This window comes from Vulpes vulpes, chromosome 6 (genome assembly GCF_048418805.1).
Source record: "Vulpes vulpes isolate BD-2025 chromosome 6, VulVul3, whole genome shotgun sequence".
In the NCBI taxonomy this organism is placed as follows: Eukaryota; Metazoa; Chordata; class Mammalia; order Carnivora; family Canidae; genus Vulpes; species Vulpes vulpes.
In genome coordinates, this window is record NC_132785.1 from 98,458,006 (window position 1) to 98,474,336 (window position 16,331).

Consider the following 16,331-nt stretch of genomic DNA (forward strand, 5'->3'; position numbering starts at 1 on the left):
TTCGCCCACACACAGGTACCACTTTAAACCCATTAGCACACACCCAACCCAGTTTGCACACATACGCACACGTGCACAACTGCTCACAATGAATCCCAACCTTAGCACTATGTGTCTCAAGAAACAGAGTTTTTAATTTTTTAAAGATTTATTTATTTATTTTAGAGAGAGGGAGAGTGAGCATGAGCAGGGGAGGGGCAGAGAAAGAGGGAGATAAGCAGACTCCCTGCTGAGCAGGGAGGCCGACACTGCTGATCCCAGGACCCTGAGATCACGATCTGAGCGGAAATCAAGAGTAGGATACCTAACTAACTGAGCCACCCAGGCACCCAGAAACCAAGCTTTTAGATCACAAAAGAGAGCCAAATCAGTAGCACATTTGTTTAAAATATAATGGAAAAACTGACAGAGAAACAAAACCAGTTACCTATTTAGGCATAAAAAATTTTACCTTAAAAAATTAACTGTGCAATTAAAATATGAAAAATGACCATGTTTTCATATATTTGGGTAGCAATATATAGCTTAATTTTGTCAAACAGGTATTAAAAATTAGATGACTTTCTGAAATTGTGTAAAGTAGGGTTTTGGAGAATTGAAACTGATTTGAGAAGGAGGAGCATACTGCTGTTAAAAATAACATATAGTAGGCAGTAAGTAGACTCTTTGCCATTTCTCAAGATACATAGAGAGGTTCTCCCAAAATGTCAAATTAACAGCTGACCTTTCTTGCTAGGCCACTTTCCACATGGTCTCTATAGAAGAGTTAGTGAAGATCTGGCACCCAGCTAGGGTCACCTCTAAGCTAAGAGACTTACTCCCCCACACCTCACAGGGCACAGGTTTGATTAGGTCTTGGCAAAAGTACAAATGATTGTAGGCCAGAAATATACAGGACCACTTATGAGCAGCTGAAACAAAAGGTCTGTAATATGTTTTTTAATTGTACACAGTTAAGATCCCATCTATATCCTATTTTAAAGTGGGGTATTTGGGCAGGCAGCTCTAGCTATCAATCTACAATAACACCATAGCCTCCATACTATGAAGGTGGTCACTAGAAAGAAGGTTGTCTTTGATAAAGCTAGATAGTGGGACATATAACCAAAGCCTGACTTGGGCTTCCCTGGACTGAGCAGAGCATGATAAAAGATCAGGGTTCAGGACAGGGTGAGATTCTGGCCTAATCACTTATACTTAGCATACTTGGGGAAGCTACTTAAGCTCTTTATGCTTCAATTTTAAGACCAGTAAAACGTGGGCAGCCCAGGGGGCTCAGTGGTTTAGTGCCACCTTCAGCCTAGGGTGTGGTCCTGGGGACCCAGGATCGAGTCCCATGTCTGGCTCCCTGCATGGAGCCTGCTTCTCCCTCTGCCTGTGTCTCTGCTTCTCTCTCTCTGTCTCTCATGAATGAATGAATAAATAAAATCTTTATTTAAGAAAAAAAAAAAAAAGACCAGTAAAATGTGAATATGGCTATCTTCCTTTACAGAGATAAAATGAAGATTGGATGAAGTAATGTATTTTTACACATACTAATTGCCTCAGAGCCTGACACTCTACAGAGTATTTAGTAAGCTCTTAACACAACCAACATTAAGCACTTACCTCTTTTTGACTACATGTTTTAGGCCAAAATTTCATTAGCCCCCTAATAACCTAAAATGAAAAGGAGAAAAACAATGGCACTTAATTTTCTACATGTACTTCATGAAAAGTAGTCATTTTGAAGCTTTTTGAAATTACAGCAAAAATACTTACTGGTTCTGTGAGTGAAGGATCTTTCTCCAAAAACTGTACTATGCAATATGCCAGCTGGAGAAACAGAAAAATGAAAGACAAAATTGGAAATGCTATATACTCAAAAGGGCTCAAAAGACGTATTAAAACTTCCTAAGAAGTTTTTAGACTCTGGTTTTAGTAACTTCATGTTCACTTCATTTTAAAAATAAAATATATATAAAGCAAAATAAAAAGCTACTTTTTCAAACCAAAGATTGACACTAATAACACCCCAGGGGAATTTTTTTTTAAAGAATACTGAGACATGAAGTATCCAGCTAATAAAAAGCAGAAATATCACATTCAGTATATTCTGAAAGTGTCTCATCTATATACAGTCTAAGCTACATCTCATAAGCTTCCTTTCTCTCTTTGCCAACCTCGACAGTACTGGATTTTACCGTGGTTCCAGAAGAGTCCCATACGAAATGTAGGCACTTAACTAAACACTTTGTTGATTGCCTAAAGTGGCCCATGCAAACTGAAGTGGTTTCATGAAGAGATAAAAGGTTGTGTACCTGCCACAGTGAGAAGAGTGAAATGTTTTACATCTGATGTTACATCTGATGTTACCTCATCTAGGTAAGAATTCTTTTACGCGATCATGAAATGTGATATAGCCTATATTTCAAAAACTGGAGGCAAGATTTGTAAAAGGGCTCGTAAAGATTTTTGGACAAGAAATCCACCCTTGCAAAACATTTTAATGGTGTTCCAAATTAGAAACATATGGACTAATTTTTCCTCGAAACACAAAATTTCACATTTAAAGAGGAACATTGCTCAGAAAAATGTGTGACATTTTTATGCAAACTCAAAACATTCCCATTGGTTTGGAATACTAAAATTAAAATGCCACTACATCATTTATCTGTCCCCTGGTGACATGCTCACCACACAAGGCAGTATTAGCATGGAAAACAGACTTGGGACAAAACAGAGTATGCTTTTTAAAATAAGGGAGGTTAAAAATAAAAAGATGTGAAAATATTGATTGATTTATTTGTGAATATGTTTGTGTGTAGAAAGTGAGAAAGAAATAGGGAATTAACTGGAAGAGGGGGCAAAGAGCAACTGATAGACTAATGCAACTGAGGATGAGATAAAACATTCCAGGATACTCCAAAATGATTACACATGTTCAAAGATCTAAATTTGGAAAACCCACATATATTTGATGCTCGCAATATGTTCAATATATTAATTTTGTGAACTAGGCAAGTCCTAAAGTTCTCTATAAAATGAGATGACTGAACAAATGCTCCTCCCACTTGAAAAATATTCCCATGATTCTCCTATACACAGAAAAACAGCACACATTTTAATTTTCCTCAGGGAGCATTTTATAGGATTTTTTTTTAATTAAGGAAATATCAATATCAAAGAAACACTGAGTTTGTAAACTTTTAATTTTGCTTCCAAAGGTAGTTGCATAAAATTCTACCTGGGCATGGAAGAGTGATAAGCTCCTGACAGTGTGTAAAGGAATCAACACTTTCACCAGAAACTGTTTGTGTTCTGCCTTAAGAGGTAAAGCAAAGCCATTGATAATACTAGGAAAAAGAAAAAGAAACATGAATTAGCAGTGTGATCACAACCAGCTAAACTGAGACAACCTGCCCTTGGAAGACCAGGTTAAATCTGAATCGGTTTATGTTTGGTCCAAAACAATCCAAACCCCATCCAGTGACATTCAAAATTTCTGAGTTACTTAATAGAGTACATTTAAGTAGGAAAGAAATTTAAGAAAATTTGCTTATGATAACCTAGCATAGGCTCTTATGCTCTTTAATCTAGCTGGATGATTCCCAAAAGCTTTTGTACCAAAAACTTTATTTTTCCCTGCCCCCTAAATCGTTTGCCCTCCTCACTTATGACCCTTTCCATTTGAAGACATCGTTCCTGAAATTTCTTCTCTGACCAAGAATACTACAGACAGAGAGCCCCTTCCTGGGGAAGTCACCGTAAAAACAATGTCACTCCATCTTCATTTTCTTCTCATATTAGGAGGAGAAACTAAGTAATCACTTTGTCCGGTTACATTACCATCCCTGTGTATAAAAACCTACACAAACAGCTGTCTCTTTTCCAACTCTTCCACTTCTCCCAGCAGTAGCTGTTCAAGAACTACACCTGGGTACATGGTTCCTTTGAAAATGGCAAAGAAACTAACAAGAATAAGATGTTGCGGAGTGACTGGCTTGGCTGCAATTAGGTGTATTATTGTCTCTGTTGCAACGAACAAACTGTTAGTTCTTTCAGTCCTTCCTGCAGAATTAGCAATGCATAATTGAGGAGCAAGGAGGACAAGAAATCATGTCTTGTAGAGTCAGTTGGGAAACATGCTTAGAGTACCAAATGTATATACAGCAAGAGATCTAGGTCAGCATTTCCCTGTGCCACTTGAATCTCATTTTCAAAATGCTATTCACCTGAGATTAGCAATTAGCTAAAAATGTGCTTACCTTCCTAATATTTCCAGCAGTTCAGCTACCCCATTGAAGTGTTCTGTTTCATAAACAAACCTTTTTTAAAAAAGAAAAGAAAGAATAAAGTCAGTACACTATGTTCAAATATTTGAAGTTTAACACTTTACCATAAAGCCACCAATTTTGCTTCTCCTTTTCCCCCCATCCTCCACTTACCTTAGAAAAATATTGTTAATCTGTTTTCGGATAAATGCTCTAAGACCAAGAAATTTGCCATAAATTCTGTGTAAGACTGTTTTTAAGTAGTCCCGTTCCCGAGGGTCTTCGCTGTCAAATAGCTCCAAAAGCTGTTGTAAATGAAAGACAGCATAGCTGTCAAAAGTGGTTTCAGGAAATGATTTAGAAATTCTGCCACTCATCATTTAAAATCCCTCCCTCTTTTACCTCCTCAAAAATTTATTAAAGTATCTATTATGTGCCAGGCACAGTGCTGGTTTTCGGAAATAGAATGATTTATAAGTCAAACAAGAGACTCACACTCTAATGAAGAGATAAGACACAATAATGATAATCATAATGACAACAATAAGAGGTAACACATACAGCACTTAGTATGATCATGCTATTTTCTAAGCAATCTACTTGTATTAATCCTCCCCATGAAGTAGTTTTTTGTTTGTTTATTTAAGTAGACTCCACTCTAATGCAGGGCTTCAACCTCATGACCCTGAGGCCAAGACCTAAGCTGAGATCAAGAGTTAGATGCTTGGGCAGCCCCGGTGGCTCAGCAGCTTAGCACCACCTTCAGCCCAGGGTGTGATCCTGGAGACCCAGAATTGAGTCCCACATCGGGCTCCCTGCATGGAGCCTGCTTCTCTCTCTGCCTGTGTCTCTGCCTCTCTCTCTCTCTCTCTGCCTCTCTCTCTGTGTCTCTCATGAATAAATGAATAAAATCTAAAAAAAAAAAAAAGATGAACCTTCAGCTCTACTTGAGCATACGAATAAATGAATCAACCTAAACCAAAGCCAACATCTTAAAGTCCCCAGAGACAGCAGAAATGTTCTTTGTAGAGCTTAGTTGTTACACAGTTGTGCTCACTTTATAAATATTCACTAAGGTGAGCATTTACAATTTCTGTATGTATGCTAACCATGAATAACATTTTTAAAATTTCTACTCATTTGTAATCTAAAGTCAAAAACTAAATCCTGGTATCAATATGTCAACACAAAAACTTGCACATGAGTGTTCACAGCAGCATGATTCATCATAGCCAAACGTGGAAACAACCCTGATGTCCATCTTTTTCAACCATAAAAAGGAATGAATAATGATATATGCTACCACATGGAAAGAAGCCAGATGCAAAAGGCCAATTATTATATGATTCCATTTTTATGAAATACCTGGAATACACAAATCCATACAGACAGCAGAATGAAGAATGTCAAAAAAAAAAAAAAAAGAATGAAGAATGTCTGCTAAGGAATATGGTGTTTCTTTGGGGGATGATAAAAAGTATTCTGCAATTATATAGCAGTGATGATAGCACAAGCTGGTAAATACACTAAAAAACACTGAATTATAAACTAAAAAAACCTGAATTTTATAATTTATAAAATTCACCATTTAAGGGTGAATTTTATGGTATGTGAATTATATCTCAATAAAGTTTTTATTTATTTATTTATTTTAAGGTTTTTTTTTTTTTTTAATAACAGTGGGTAGGTTCACTAGCTGAAAACCCAAGTTGGAGACTGGTTTGAATTTTACTGTGTTCCTCATACATTCATTATCATCACAATAAAGCAACACTTATTGTTTACACTAAAGTTGACTTTATAGTAAAACATTTCAAGAACATATAGACAATATACAAATGAACACAGACTACCCTAATTACCAAAAAAGCTATCAAGAAATACATAAGCATAATTCAGGTGATTAAGACATGTGGCTGAGAGCAGAAGAATAACTCAGTGGGCAGTAATCAAATAAATTATCCACTTTTGCTTGGTGTTTTTCTTTGAACAAAAGACAAAATTATAGACAAAGAATAGCCTTTCAAATAATGGCAGGAAGTACAAACTGAAGGGAAATCTTCAACACTGGGCAGTGAGAGAGATGCAATTTTGGCTCTACAATGCCATCCATCCACCCATCCACCCACCCACCCACCCCAAAAATGAATACCTCAAATAAATATGTATGCCTATTAGAGCCAGCTATGGGGCAAGGAGACAGACACAATCAGCCTTCACAGAGCCTAGTGTAAATGAGGGAGACAGGTAAATAAACAGCATAAATGGTTTAGGATACTATATAAATACATAGCAGAAAAATCCACTTTACTTGGGGGAAGTAAAGTGATAGGGAAGGCTTCTGGAGAAAGTGACATCCAGGCTGACCCACGAAGAAATCAGGAAGTTGAAGTGGAAGGAGAGTATTCATGGTAGGTACAACAGCACATAACTTCACCAGCAGCCAATCAGAATAGAAGATGCTGTTAAAACACCTGCCATCTCTGCCCATTTAACCATGCAATCAATTGACCAATCAATCTCCGCATGTCAGGAACTGTTCTTGTTGCTGTGCACACACACACACTCGTGAACAAACTTGGGAGCCCACAGGGAAAGCAATGAGCAAGTCAACTATATATTTCCACAGGAAACAGTTTAAGAAAGAAAGGTATGTGGTCCTTATAAGTAAAAGAGGCCCCATGCGCTCAGTATCTCTTATCTACCGCACACACACAAAATGACATAAGATCCCTAACCTACTCATCTTATTCCTCGTTAATGGAAATAATTAACCTTTTAAGTTCTATTTTTTAACTTGGTTTCTATTTTTAAGTGCTATAAAAGGATTTAATGAGTAATTTGCAACCAACAAAGTTTGAGGGGGTGTATTAGCAAAATCTGAATCAACTATGCTTATGTATGTACTGTTAATCTTAAGAGTTTAATGAAAATATAATAATTAAGCAAAAATCATTTTAACTAATGTTTTCATTAGGCCCTCAAAAAACATGCATTACCCAGCATCAAACTAAAGTCATTTACACAAAGCCACAAATACATATAACATATATATATATCATGTCCTATGAGAAAGAAAAATTACAGTATATAAATGACATTTCTGCTGTTCTATAGAACGTGTTTTTGATGATTTTATGGCATAAAAGACAAAATTAGAAGTATTAATAATGCACAGGCCCAAAAAACGGGAAGTAGGATGAGCTCTGATTTTCAAAATAAAATGTTTGTGCTTAGTCATATATACACTCCCCACAAAAAAGCAATGAGAAATATAATCCAGCATCTGTAAATGCCTAGTGGACTGTGCTCCCTACAATATAGCAGGCAACTTGTCAGAGAAAAGAAGCTGGATAGTTTCCAAGGTGATTACAGAGCAAAGATAGATCTGTCAACTTGCTGACTCCTAGTTTACAAAACCAGACTTTCCGAAGCTAACAAACAGGGATGAACCATGAAGTGATTTAGCCAAAGAGCTCTCCTTTGAACCTCATAATAATCTACATGAAATGAGAAGGGCAAAATGAAAAGAGGCAATCAGGGTCTCCAAATCAGACATGAAGACTAAAACTTTGTCTTCCTGAGCCCTCCCTGACATGAGAATAAAGGAAGAAAAAGGGAAGAAACCCACAGGGCAGAGAAGAGTAGAGAGCAGATGAAACAAATCTGCACATTTTTCAAAGATGGAAAGTGGATGGCAGGGGCTATCTTAGGTTTCCTCTTTCTCCACTCTGCTAAGTGTTTTTCCATTCTGCCAGCAGGGAAGGAAGCCAACAAGAAGCAAGCCAGTTCACACCAGAGAACCCTTAAAAGGCTTAAGAATTGAACACGCCAGATATATTTGATGGCAAGGGTGTAGGGAGCTAAAAACAGGAGGGCTGGTTGAAAGTTTGTCGAAAGAGTAACAAGTCCTCCCAGATCCATGTCCCAAGCAGTGGACTGAATGAAGATTTATAATCAAAGTCTACAGAGCATAAACATGCAAGTCTCTAGTCTTCAAGACACTGTACACAGGAAAGTAAAAACTTTATTGCAAATAAAAGGATTAAATAAAACTCTGCATGCTGATGAATGAGATCTTTGCTGGCACCATTCTCTGACTAAGCCCTCAAAATTCTGGATTAGGTAGGTGATAGGAAGGTCCCTTTTGAGAGACCTCAGCTTCAGCCTCTTGACAGCTTCAAGAGGAAACATGTATTGACACACTGATATTTGAGGGTTTCTCAATGAAAGCTCAAGGTCTCTGCTCAATATTCTAAGTGTCTCCCACTTGTGTGCATGCATGTGCACACAAACACACACAGTTCTAAGAAGGCTTTTAGATGGCTCTAAGAAGCATCTCTGATGACTAATATGTAAATTATGAAGCCAAGGATCACCAGACATTCTAACATAAAAGACAGAGACCAAAACAAACAATCATAAAGAACTCAGAGGAAATAGCCACAATGCAAGTAAAAAACAAACAAACAAACAAAACAAAATAAAACCTGCAGAAAAGAACTTATCCTCAGAAATAAATCTATTGGATCCCTGAAACAAAAGCACTGCTACTGCAGATGAATATTCAGAAAATTTAAAAAAAAGTTTGGAAATTCAAGATGTAAAAGAAATAAAAATTTCAGAAGAACTGGAACATTATGGGACACCTGGGTGGCTCAGCAGTTGAGCATCTGCTTTCAGCTCAGGATGTGATCCCAGGGTCTGGGATCAAGTCCCACATCGGGCTCCTTGCAGGGAGCCTGCTTCTCCCTCTGCCTATGTCTCTGCCTCTCTCTCTCTCATATGAATAAGTAAAATCTTAAAAAAAAAAAAAAAAGGGAGGGGGACTGGAACATTAAAATGAGCAAATCTATCCTGAAAACAGAACCAAAAGAAGTGTATAGAAGAAAATAGATAACTAGAGGATCAATCCAGAAAGTCCAACACATTCCAAAAAGGCACAGAGAATAGGTACAGAAACATAAAAACAAAGAAAATGAAATTACCTGAGAAAGAATTCAATGCAATTTTCAGGAAAAAAGGGCATGAGTTTCAATATATATATGTGCCATTATGGGCCATTATGTTCTCTGCACAATTAATTAACAAAGACCTGCACCAAAGCACATCACTTTGAATGATCTGGACACTGAGGACAAAGAGTAGATCTCAAAAGCTCTGAGAGAAAATAGGTCACTATGAAAGATAAGGAGTTCAGCAGCCATAAGCCTCCTTAATACCACTAGAAGTAGCAGACAATTTAGAATTCTCTAAAACTTCTGAGGGAATATGGGTTCTAACCCATAAATCTAGCCAACATATCAGTCAAGTCTGTGGGCAGAATAAAAGACATGTTCAGAGAAGCAGGTTTTGAAAAATGTATATCCCATTCATACTTTCTTAGGAAGCATCTAGTGGATATATTCTGCCAAAATGAAAGAAAGGGAGATACAAGACACAGTGCAGAAGAGTGGCAAAAGAAAGTCCCAGGATGACCACTATGGGTACAGCCTAGAGGAAGCCACAGGTGCCAACCAGAGCAGGATGATGGGGCTTCAGCTTCAGGAAGGAGGCCTCCAAGGAAAACAATGGAAGACAGAGACTGGCTCATGTGTACGCCAGATTGAGAAGAGCTACAGTGCTCTCAGAGAACTAAGTGATGAGCTAGTAACTCATTCATGGGAAAGCAAGCATGTGAAAAAATAAGGCAATTATTCATTCCAGGGGTTTAAAATAGAGCTCTATAAGAGAAGTAATGCAATTATAGCCTAATATATGCCTCAGCTGTGAACAACATGTACATAGTCCTAATGCAAACACAAAATTTCGTTTCATTAAATTTTTTGACATAACTAATTATATATTGTTAAGATATAGAGGAGGGAGATGGAGAGGGAGACATAATGATTTATAGTAGGGAAAAAAATTTTGAATCAAGAAATAGTATAAGAATGCTATCTAGAGATATGGAGATACATACAGGAAACATCTAGAAGAATTGAATGTGATTACCCTCTAGGGAGTGAGACTCTGGGCTGGGGAAGGGTGAGGCAGGAGATTGCTATTTTTCTTTATAAACCATATAAATATATTTGAATTTTTTAATAGATATTACTTTATCAATTAAAACCATTTTTTCAAGATTTATTTGAGACAGAGAGAGAAAGCACGAGCAGGAGGGACGGGGTGGGGAGAGAATCTCAAACAGAGTCCAATGAACGCAGAACCCAATGTGGTGCTCAATCTCATGACCTTGAGATCACAACCTGAGCCAAAACCAAGAGTCAGACGCCTAAACAACTGTACCACCAGGCGCCCCAATTAAAACTATTTTTAACAATTAGGAGCGAAAGATTTGAAACAAAAGGCCCAACTGCCTTCTGCTACAATAAAGACACAACTACCATGCCCTATTCCATGTAAAGAAAGATTTTTTTTTTTTTGAGATTTTTAAAATGTATTCATTTCAGAGACAGAAAAAGACAGAGACAGAGGAAGTACAAACAGGAAGAGAGGCAGAGGGAGAAACAGACTCCCAACTGAGCTGGGAGTCCAACATGGGGCTTGATTCCAGGACCTAGAGATCACAACCTGAGCTGAGCTGAAGGCTGACACTTAACCATCAGAGCCACCCAGGTGTCCCATAAAACAAGATTTTAAAGAACATCAGAAATGCTTAAGTAAACAATCAATGAAATTGGTATTCGACATGTTTTCATGTAAATATTGTTTTCATTTAAACATTTCTGGCTTTTTTAACTTCAGCTATTCTACTATCTGAAAAATGGTATCTTCCAAACACTTTTACCTCGAACAAGTAATGTACATGGAGAAAACAGCCTAGAACCAAGTAGCAAGAGCCTATTAATAGCAGCCTGACTCCAATGAATCAGAGCAACTCAAGAAGACCAACACGTCAAATGAGTTGATCTATGGGCACCACTGAAAAGCACAGAGGAGACAAAGAATCAAAAAATGCTGTACATTATAACCTTTTAGCAATTCTGACTTCAAGACTCCTATGGAAACTCAGTATAAAAATTTCAAAGGTGTAAGTCACCCAAATATGAACAAATCTGCTACGTCACATGCTTTTATTTTCTTCCTAACTTCAGGCATTCTTCCCACAAACTAGAGAAATCCATTCTTTCCTCTCTCAAGCAATAATTTGGACTGACTGAACAAAAACTGGTGGCTTAAAATTTTAAGACAATCAATTTGATCAGCATTTCAAGAAAGAGCTGTTACTCTACATAATGGTGCACTTAGTGGGCTGCACGCAGGGACTATCTACATAATTTATGGGGCCCAAGCAAAATGAAAATGCAGTGCCCCTTGTTAAAAAACTGAAGACTTTCAAGGTAGCAACAGCAAAGCATTAACCAAGAGAAGGACCCTTCTCAGCAAGGGGCCCCGTGTCACAGCACAAGCCGTGCACCTGCTAAGCTGGCTCTGGACACAGAAACCGGAGCAGTAAAACCCTTTTCCAAGGTTTTTAAGTGATAGGTTGACTGGATGGGATTAGATGAAGAGAGTGCTTGATTAATTAGTAAGGATTATCTGATAAAATTCCTGATCAAATAAATTCTCTTAAGTTTTATTTGCTATACGCACAGAGAGAGAAATGTAAACATTTTGACACATTCAAGGAACTTGTTTGGACAACAGCTCTTTGTATTAGAGCTGAGATTCAAGGCCTCAAGAAATTGATTTCAATGTAGAACTTAAAATTTATTAACAAGTAGGTTTGTGTCGAGTCCAATTTGTCTTGAGTTTTTAAAACACAATAACAAATGTCACTTTTAAGGACAGGGTAACCAATTTGCATAAGTTGCATGATAATCACAGCACCTTTCAGCTAAATATAACTGCAAATGTGAAATACAAATTGCTAAATCGCAATCTCCAGCAGTACATATGTTTATGGGGACACTTGAATAGTATGTCTCTTAGCAACCACTGACTGCTTCTCAGATTTGCAGAGTCGTTGAAAGCAGTCTTTAGAAATATGCTACTAAAAACTCTTGCCACAATAATACACACCCAATGAAATAATCCAAGGTTTGGCAACCCAGTGTGCTGAGGGGAGGGGATCATTAAAAAAAAAAAAAAAAATTTCCCCAACTGTCCTAACACAAATGAAAATTATCTTTATTGGGAAGAGGCATATTGTTCCTAAACCTAAGCAAGCCTGCACACTTAGAGCTACAGAAAGCAGTTACTATGACTAAAATCAACATTACCATAGACACGAGTGCACTATGTAATCAATTGACTATCCTTGATAAATCTGACAGCTTTCTTGTGTAAAGACTTAGATGTACATAAGAAATGCTAAAGGTTATGTAAATCTAGATTTAATAAAAAATTACAATGAAATTTAAGCAAGCCAATCAATCATACCATTCTTAAATAAAAACACCATAAACTCTTCAAAGGCACAAGCCACAAAGTGTTTTGTCTGGCCCATACAAAAATCAGGATTTCCAGGTTCCCTTGACCAGCACTCCTTCCTGTCACACCTACACAACTTTGTTCGTACCACCTGTCTGGCTTCTGTAAAGATTTGAACATGTTATCCCTGCTTCTCACCTATTAAAAGGATATGCACCTGGCACTAATAAACATTTACTTGTAACACTGGAAGAAGTCAGTTGGTGATATGAATCCAAGGACAGGAGAGACCGCATTTAACATCTGAAAAAATCTCAAGAGCCAGAGAGGAGCCATATAAGTAGAGTCCAAAGAGTTTCTTTGATTTTTGAGAATGGTAAAAGTCGGATTTCAAAAAATTCATCACATGCTGGTTATGATGCCGACAGATCACCATATGACTTCACGGACTGAGGCTATTCTAGAAAATATGAAAAGAAGATTCTCAAAACAAGAACTGATCCTAAAAAAAATTAGTAGTGACAGCAGCAGCATAACATTTACTGGCCACTGACTCTTGTCAGGAATTGTTCTAAATGCTTACATATGTATTCACTTATTAAATCTCCGTAGCAACCTTTCACAACAAAATTATGATTATATTGTGGATATTCTGCAACTACCTGCCCAAGGTCATGCACTAAAAAATGCCAGCATCTGAATTCAAATCAGTGTATACACTTTTAAGTACCGATCTACACCACTTCCTGATGAGGACGAAAATGAGTAGTATTGAAAGGGCTTCTCAAGGTAACACTGAAAGCTTTCCAATGAACATCAGATTTTTGAAGGACATATACAAGGGACCAAAGGAAGGAAAACACAACAAATGTGAAGTATAAATGAATGGTGTAGTCTTATGGAAACAGTCTTAGGAAGGCTAATGAACAGAATCAGCTGAAGTTCATGAAAAATGCCAGGCAATAAAATGAGAACGTAGTCATAATCTATATTTACTATTCCTACTGATTATAACATACATGGTCATTATTTTTTAATGTAAAAAATGTAGAAATGTAAAAATTAGAAAGTGATGACCATCACATTTAATCACATTTTACCAGACAGCTAATTTGGTGTATTGCCTTCTGAAATTTTTAGTGCATATACAAACATTCCTTTTCCCTAAAATAAGACTCAGATTCAAAAAAATCATACTGTTCCAGAACATACATGTTTCACTTAAAAATAGATTATGCGTACCTCTCATTCTCTTTACAATCTGAACATTCCATAATGTGCATGTCCAGGATTTATTCAATTAACCCCCTACTAAGGAAGCTTTAAATTGTTTCCAGTTTTCTAATAATTATTAACAATGGTGCATTCAATATCACTGTATACATATCTTTGTGTACATATCTGACTACCTCTCACGGAATTGCTGAGTGGATAAAATTTAGGTTGACAAAAAAATTGTTTTTAAAGATTTTATTTATTCATGAGAGACAGTGAGAGAGAGAGGGAGAGATAGAGAGAGAGAGGCAGAGACACAGGCAGAGGGAGAAGCAGGCTCCACGCAGGGAGTCCAACGTGGGACTCAATCCCGGGTCTCCAGGATCACGCCCTAGGCGGAAGGTGGCGCTAAACTGCTGAGCCACCTGGGCTGCCCTAGGTTGACAAAATTTAAGTTGATAGAATACTATCAGTTTTCCTCTTCAGAGGATTATACCAATTTAACATATATGTATGCACACGTACACATCTCTATGTATAGGTAGAATTTTTTATGGGTTTTTGGCAGACTAAGAAGGACGCTTTCCACTCAAGCCTCTGCTACATTCTAGTCTCTTTCCTATACATATGCTACATTGGTTGTTTTTGAAGATTTTATTTATTTGCTTATTTATTTATAAAGCACAAATGAGGGAAGGTACAGAGGGAGGAGAGAGAGAATCTCAAGTAGACTCTGCTGAGTGCAGAGTCCAACACGGGCTCAATCTTACAACCCTAAGATCATGACTTGAGCCTAAATCTAGAGCTGGATGCTTAACCAACTGAGCCACCCAGGCGCCCCATGCCACACTGTTTACATTCATGTACCTTTATAGTTTTAATATATTTACATGTTTTAATATCTAATAGGCAAGGCGTAGTATCAGTTTTCTTTTTCAAAATTTTCTTTTATTTCATGAACTTTGAAATTTTCAAATAAAGAAACTAATGAAATTTCATTTAGAATTACACTAAATATATAAATTAACTTGGGAGATTCTTGGATATCCTTATAATGGCAAATTTTCCATCTAGGAATACACTGTTCAAGGCTTCTTTGCAAAATTTTCTTATTAAGTATCATATAAACTTTTACATTTCATTTCAAAAAGCAGAGATTTTAAAACTAATATTGGAATCAAGAAAAATAAAATATCCTACTGTGGGTAGATAATACCAGCAGATGTTTTTACAAATCATCATTTTATCATAACAAGTTTACTTGTTCTAACTTGTAAGAGAGGTCACCAGCACCGTCATTTTACAGAAACACTGAGGCTCAGAATAGTCTAAAATCTTGTCTACAATTAAAGGCAGGGAGCCTGTCTTTGTATCCATAGTGTCAACTCAATGAAGCAGACTTAACAACTGTCTGTTTGGGGGTATGTCTTATTTTCCTGTTACCTCATGTTGCAAAATGAGGAGACTCGAGCTTGGACAGCCAACTGTATTAACTGGCTAAAAGCCACATTGCCAAGTAGGTGAAAAACCAGGATTTTAATGCAGTTCCTTCTTACCCACAGCACATATTCTTAGCTCCTATCAAACCCACAGTTTGCTAACTTTCTTTCTACTACATTATGTTAAAATAGCTCAGTTCTTATTTTGCTTTTGTCTTTACGAGAAGTGAGAATCAGAACTGTAAAGAATACCAGCTAACGCTATAGAAAATAAGGTTTAAATCTCGTGACTAGAATAAATTATATCTAACTAAATAAAAAAGGTTTAAGGTGAGATCACCAAAATTCCTTTTGAGATCTTTTGAGAAACCACAGAGAATAAAAAATCTGCTCAAAGAAAAAGAATGAAATAAACGTCATCCCAATCTGCAAAAGGGGAAGGTATGACGGTTCCCATGTCATAAGAAAACCAGGCTTAGGTATGAAACACACCAGGACTAGGTGGCACCATGGGAAGCTGTGGGGAGAGAAACGGGGTGTGTAAATAATGAATGAGTTGACTACAGGGGACGCAAACAAAGGAGCTGCCAACTCAAGGACAAGAAAGGCATGATGGCAGGAAAAGGAGGGTGGGGAGAGGTGGGACAGAATCTTGGCAATAATGCCTCAAGCTCCAAAAGGCCAAGCAGGTCCCAAGTTGGAAATAAATCTCCAAGGAAGGGAGCTCAGGCAAATTACATAGGGGACTGAAAACCCACTTCTAGAAGGGACTGGGATCCCATGTAAGTCATCAGTAGACTACCGGGTAGGAAAAGGGGCAGGAGGCCAACTTTGTAGGTTACCAATGTCAATGAATAGAGTATTCTGGAAAATGGCAGCTAATCGGCACCACCCTGAGCTTATCTCCAACATGATAGTTAATGCTCTCGTTAGTCATATGATTATATTCAAATACCACTAAGTGGTGTTATTGATTTTGCCAATACCCTGCCTGTCCCTTTCCTGACTGATGCAGGAACTGCTGTGCTGTGAGCCCTGATGTGAAGGT

General features: G+C 37.4%; 1 protein-coding gene across 4 annotated transcripts in view; it reads right to left on the minus strand.

Annotated features, from left to right (window-relative positions):
- PPP2R5E (protein phosphatase 2 regulatory subunit B'epsilon) overlaps positions 1-16,331 on the minus strand; it is a 142,111-nt gene that overhangs the window by 12,226 nt on the left and 113,554 nt on the right. For all 4 annotated transcript variants that reach the window (XM_026000544.2, XM_026000545.2, XM_072762561.1 and 1 more), the window contains exons 6-10: positions 4,428-4,558; positions 4,248-4,307; positions 3,227-3,335; positions 1,762-1,815; positions 1,609-1,659 (exon numbers count right to left, since the gene is read on the minus strand). In XM_026000544.2, coding sequence (XP_025856329.1) covers positions 1,609-1,659; positions 1,762-1,815; positions 3,227-3,335; positions 4,248-4,307; positions 4,428-4,558 — 405 coding nt within the window. The remainder of the gene's footprint in view (positions 1-1,608; positions 1,660-1,761; positions 1,816-3,226; positions 3,336-4,247; positions 4,308-4,427; positions 4,559-16,331) is intronic.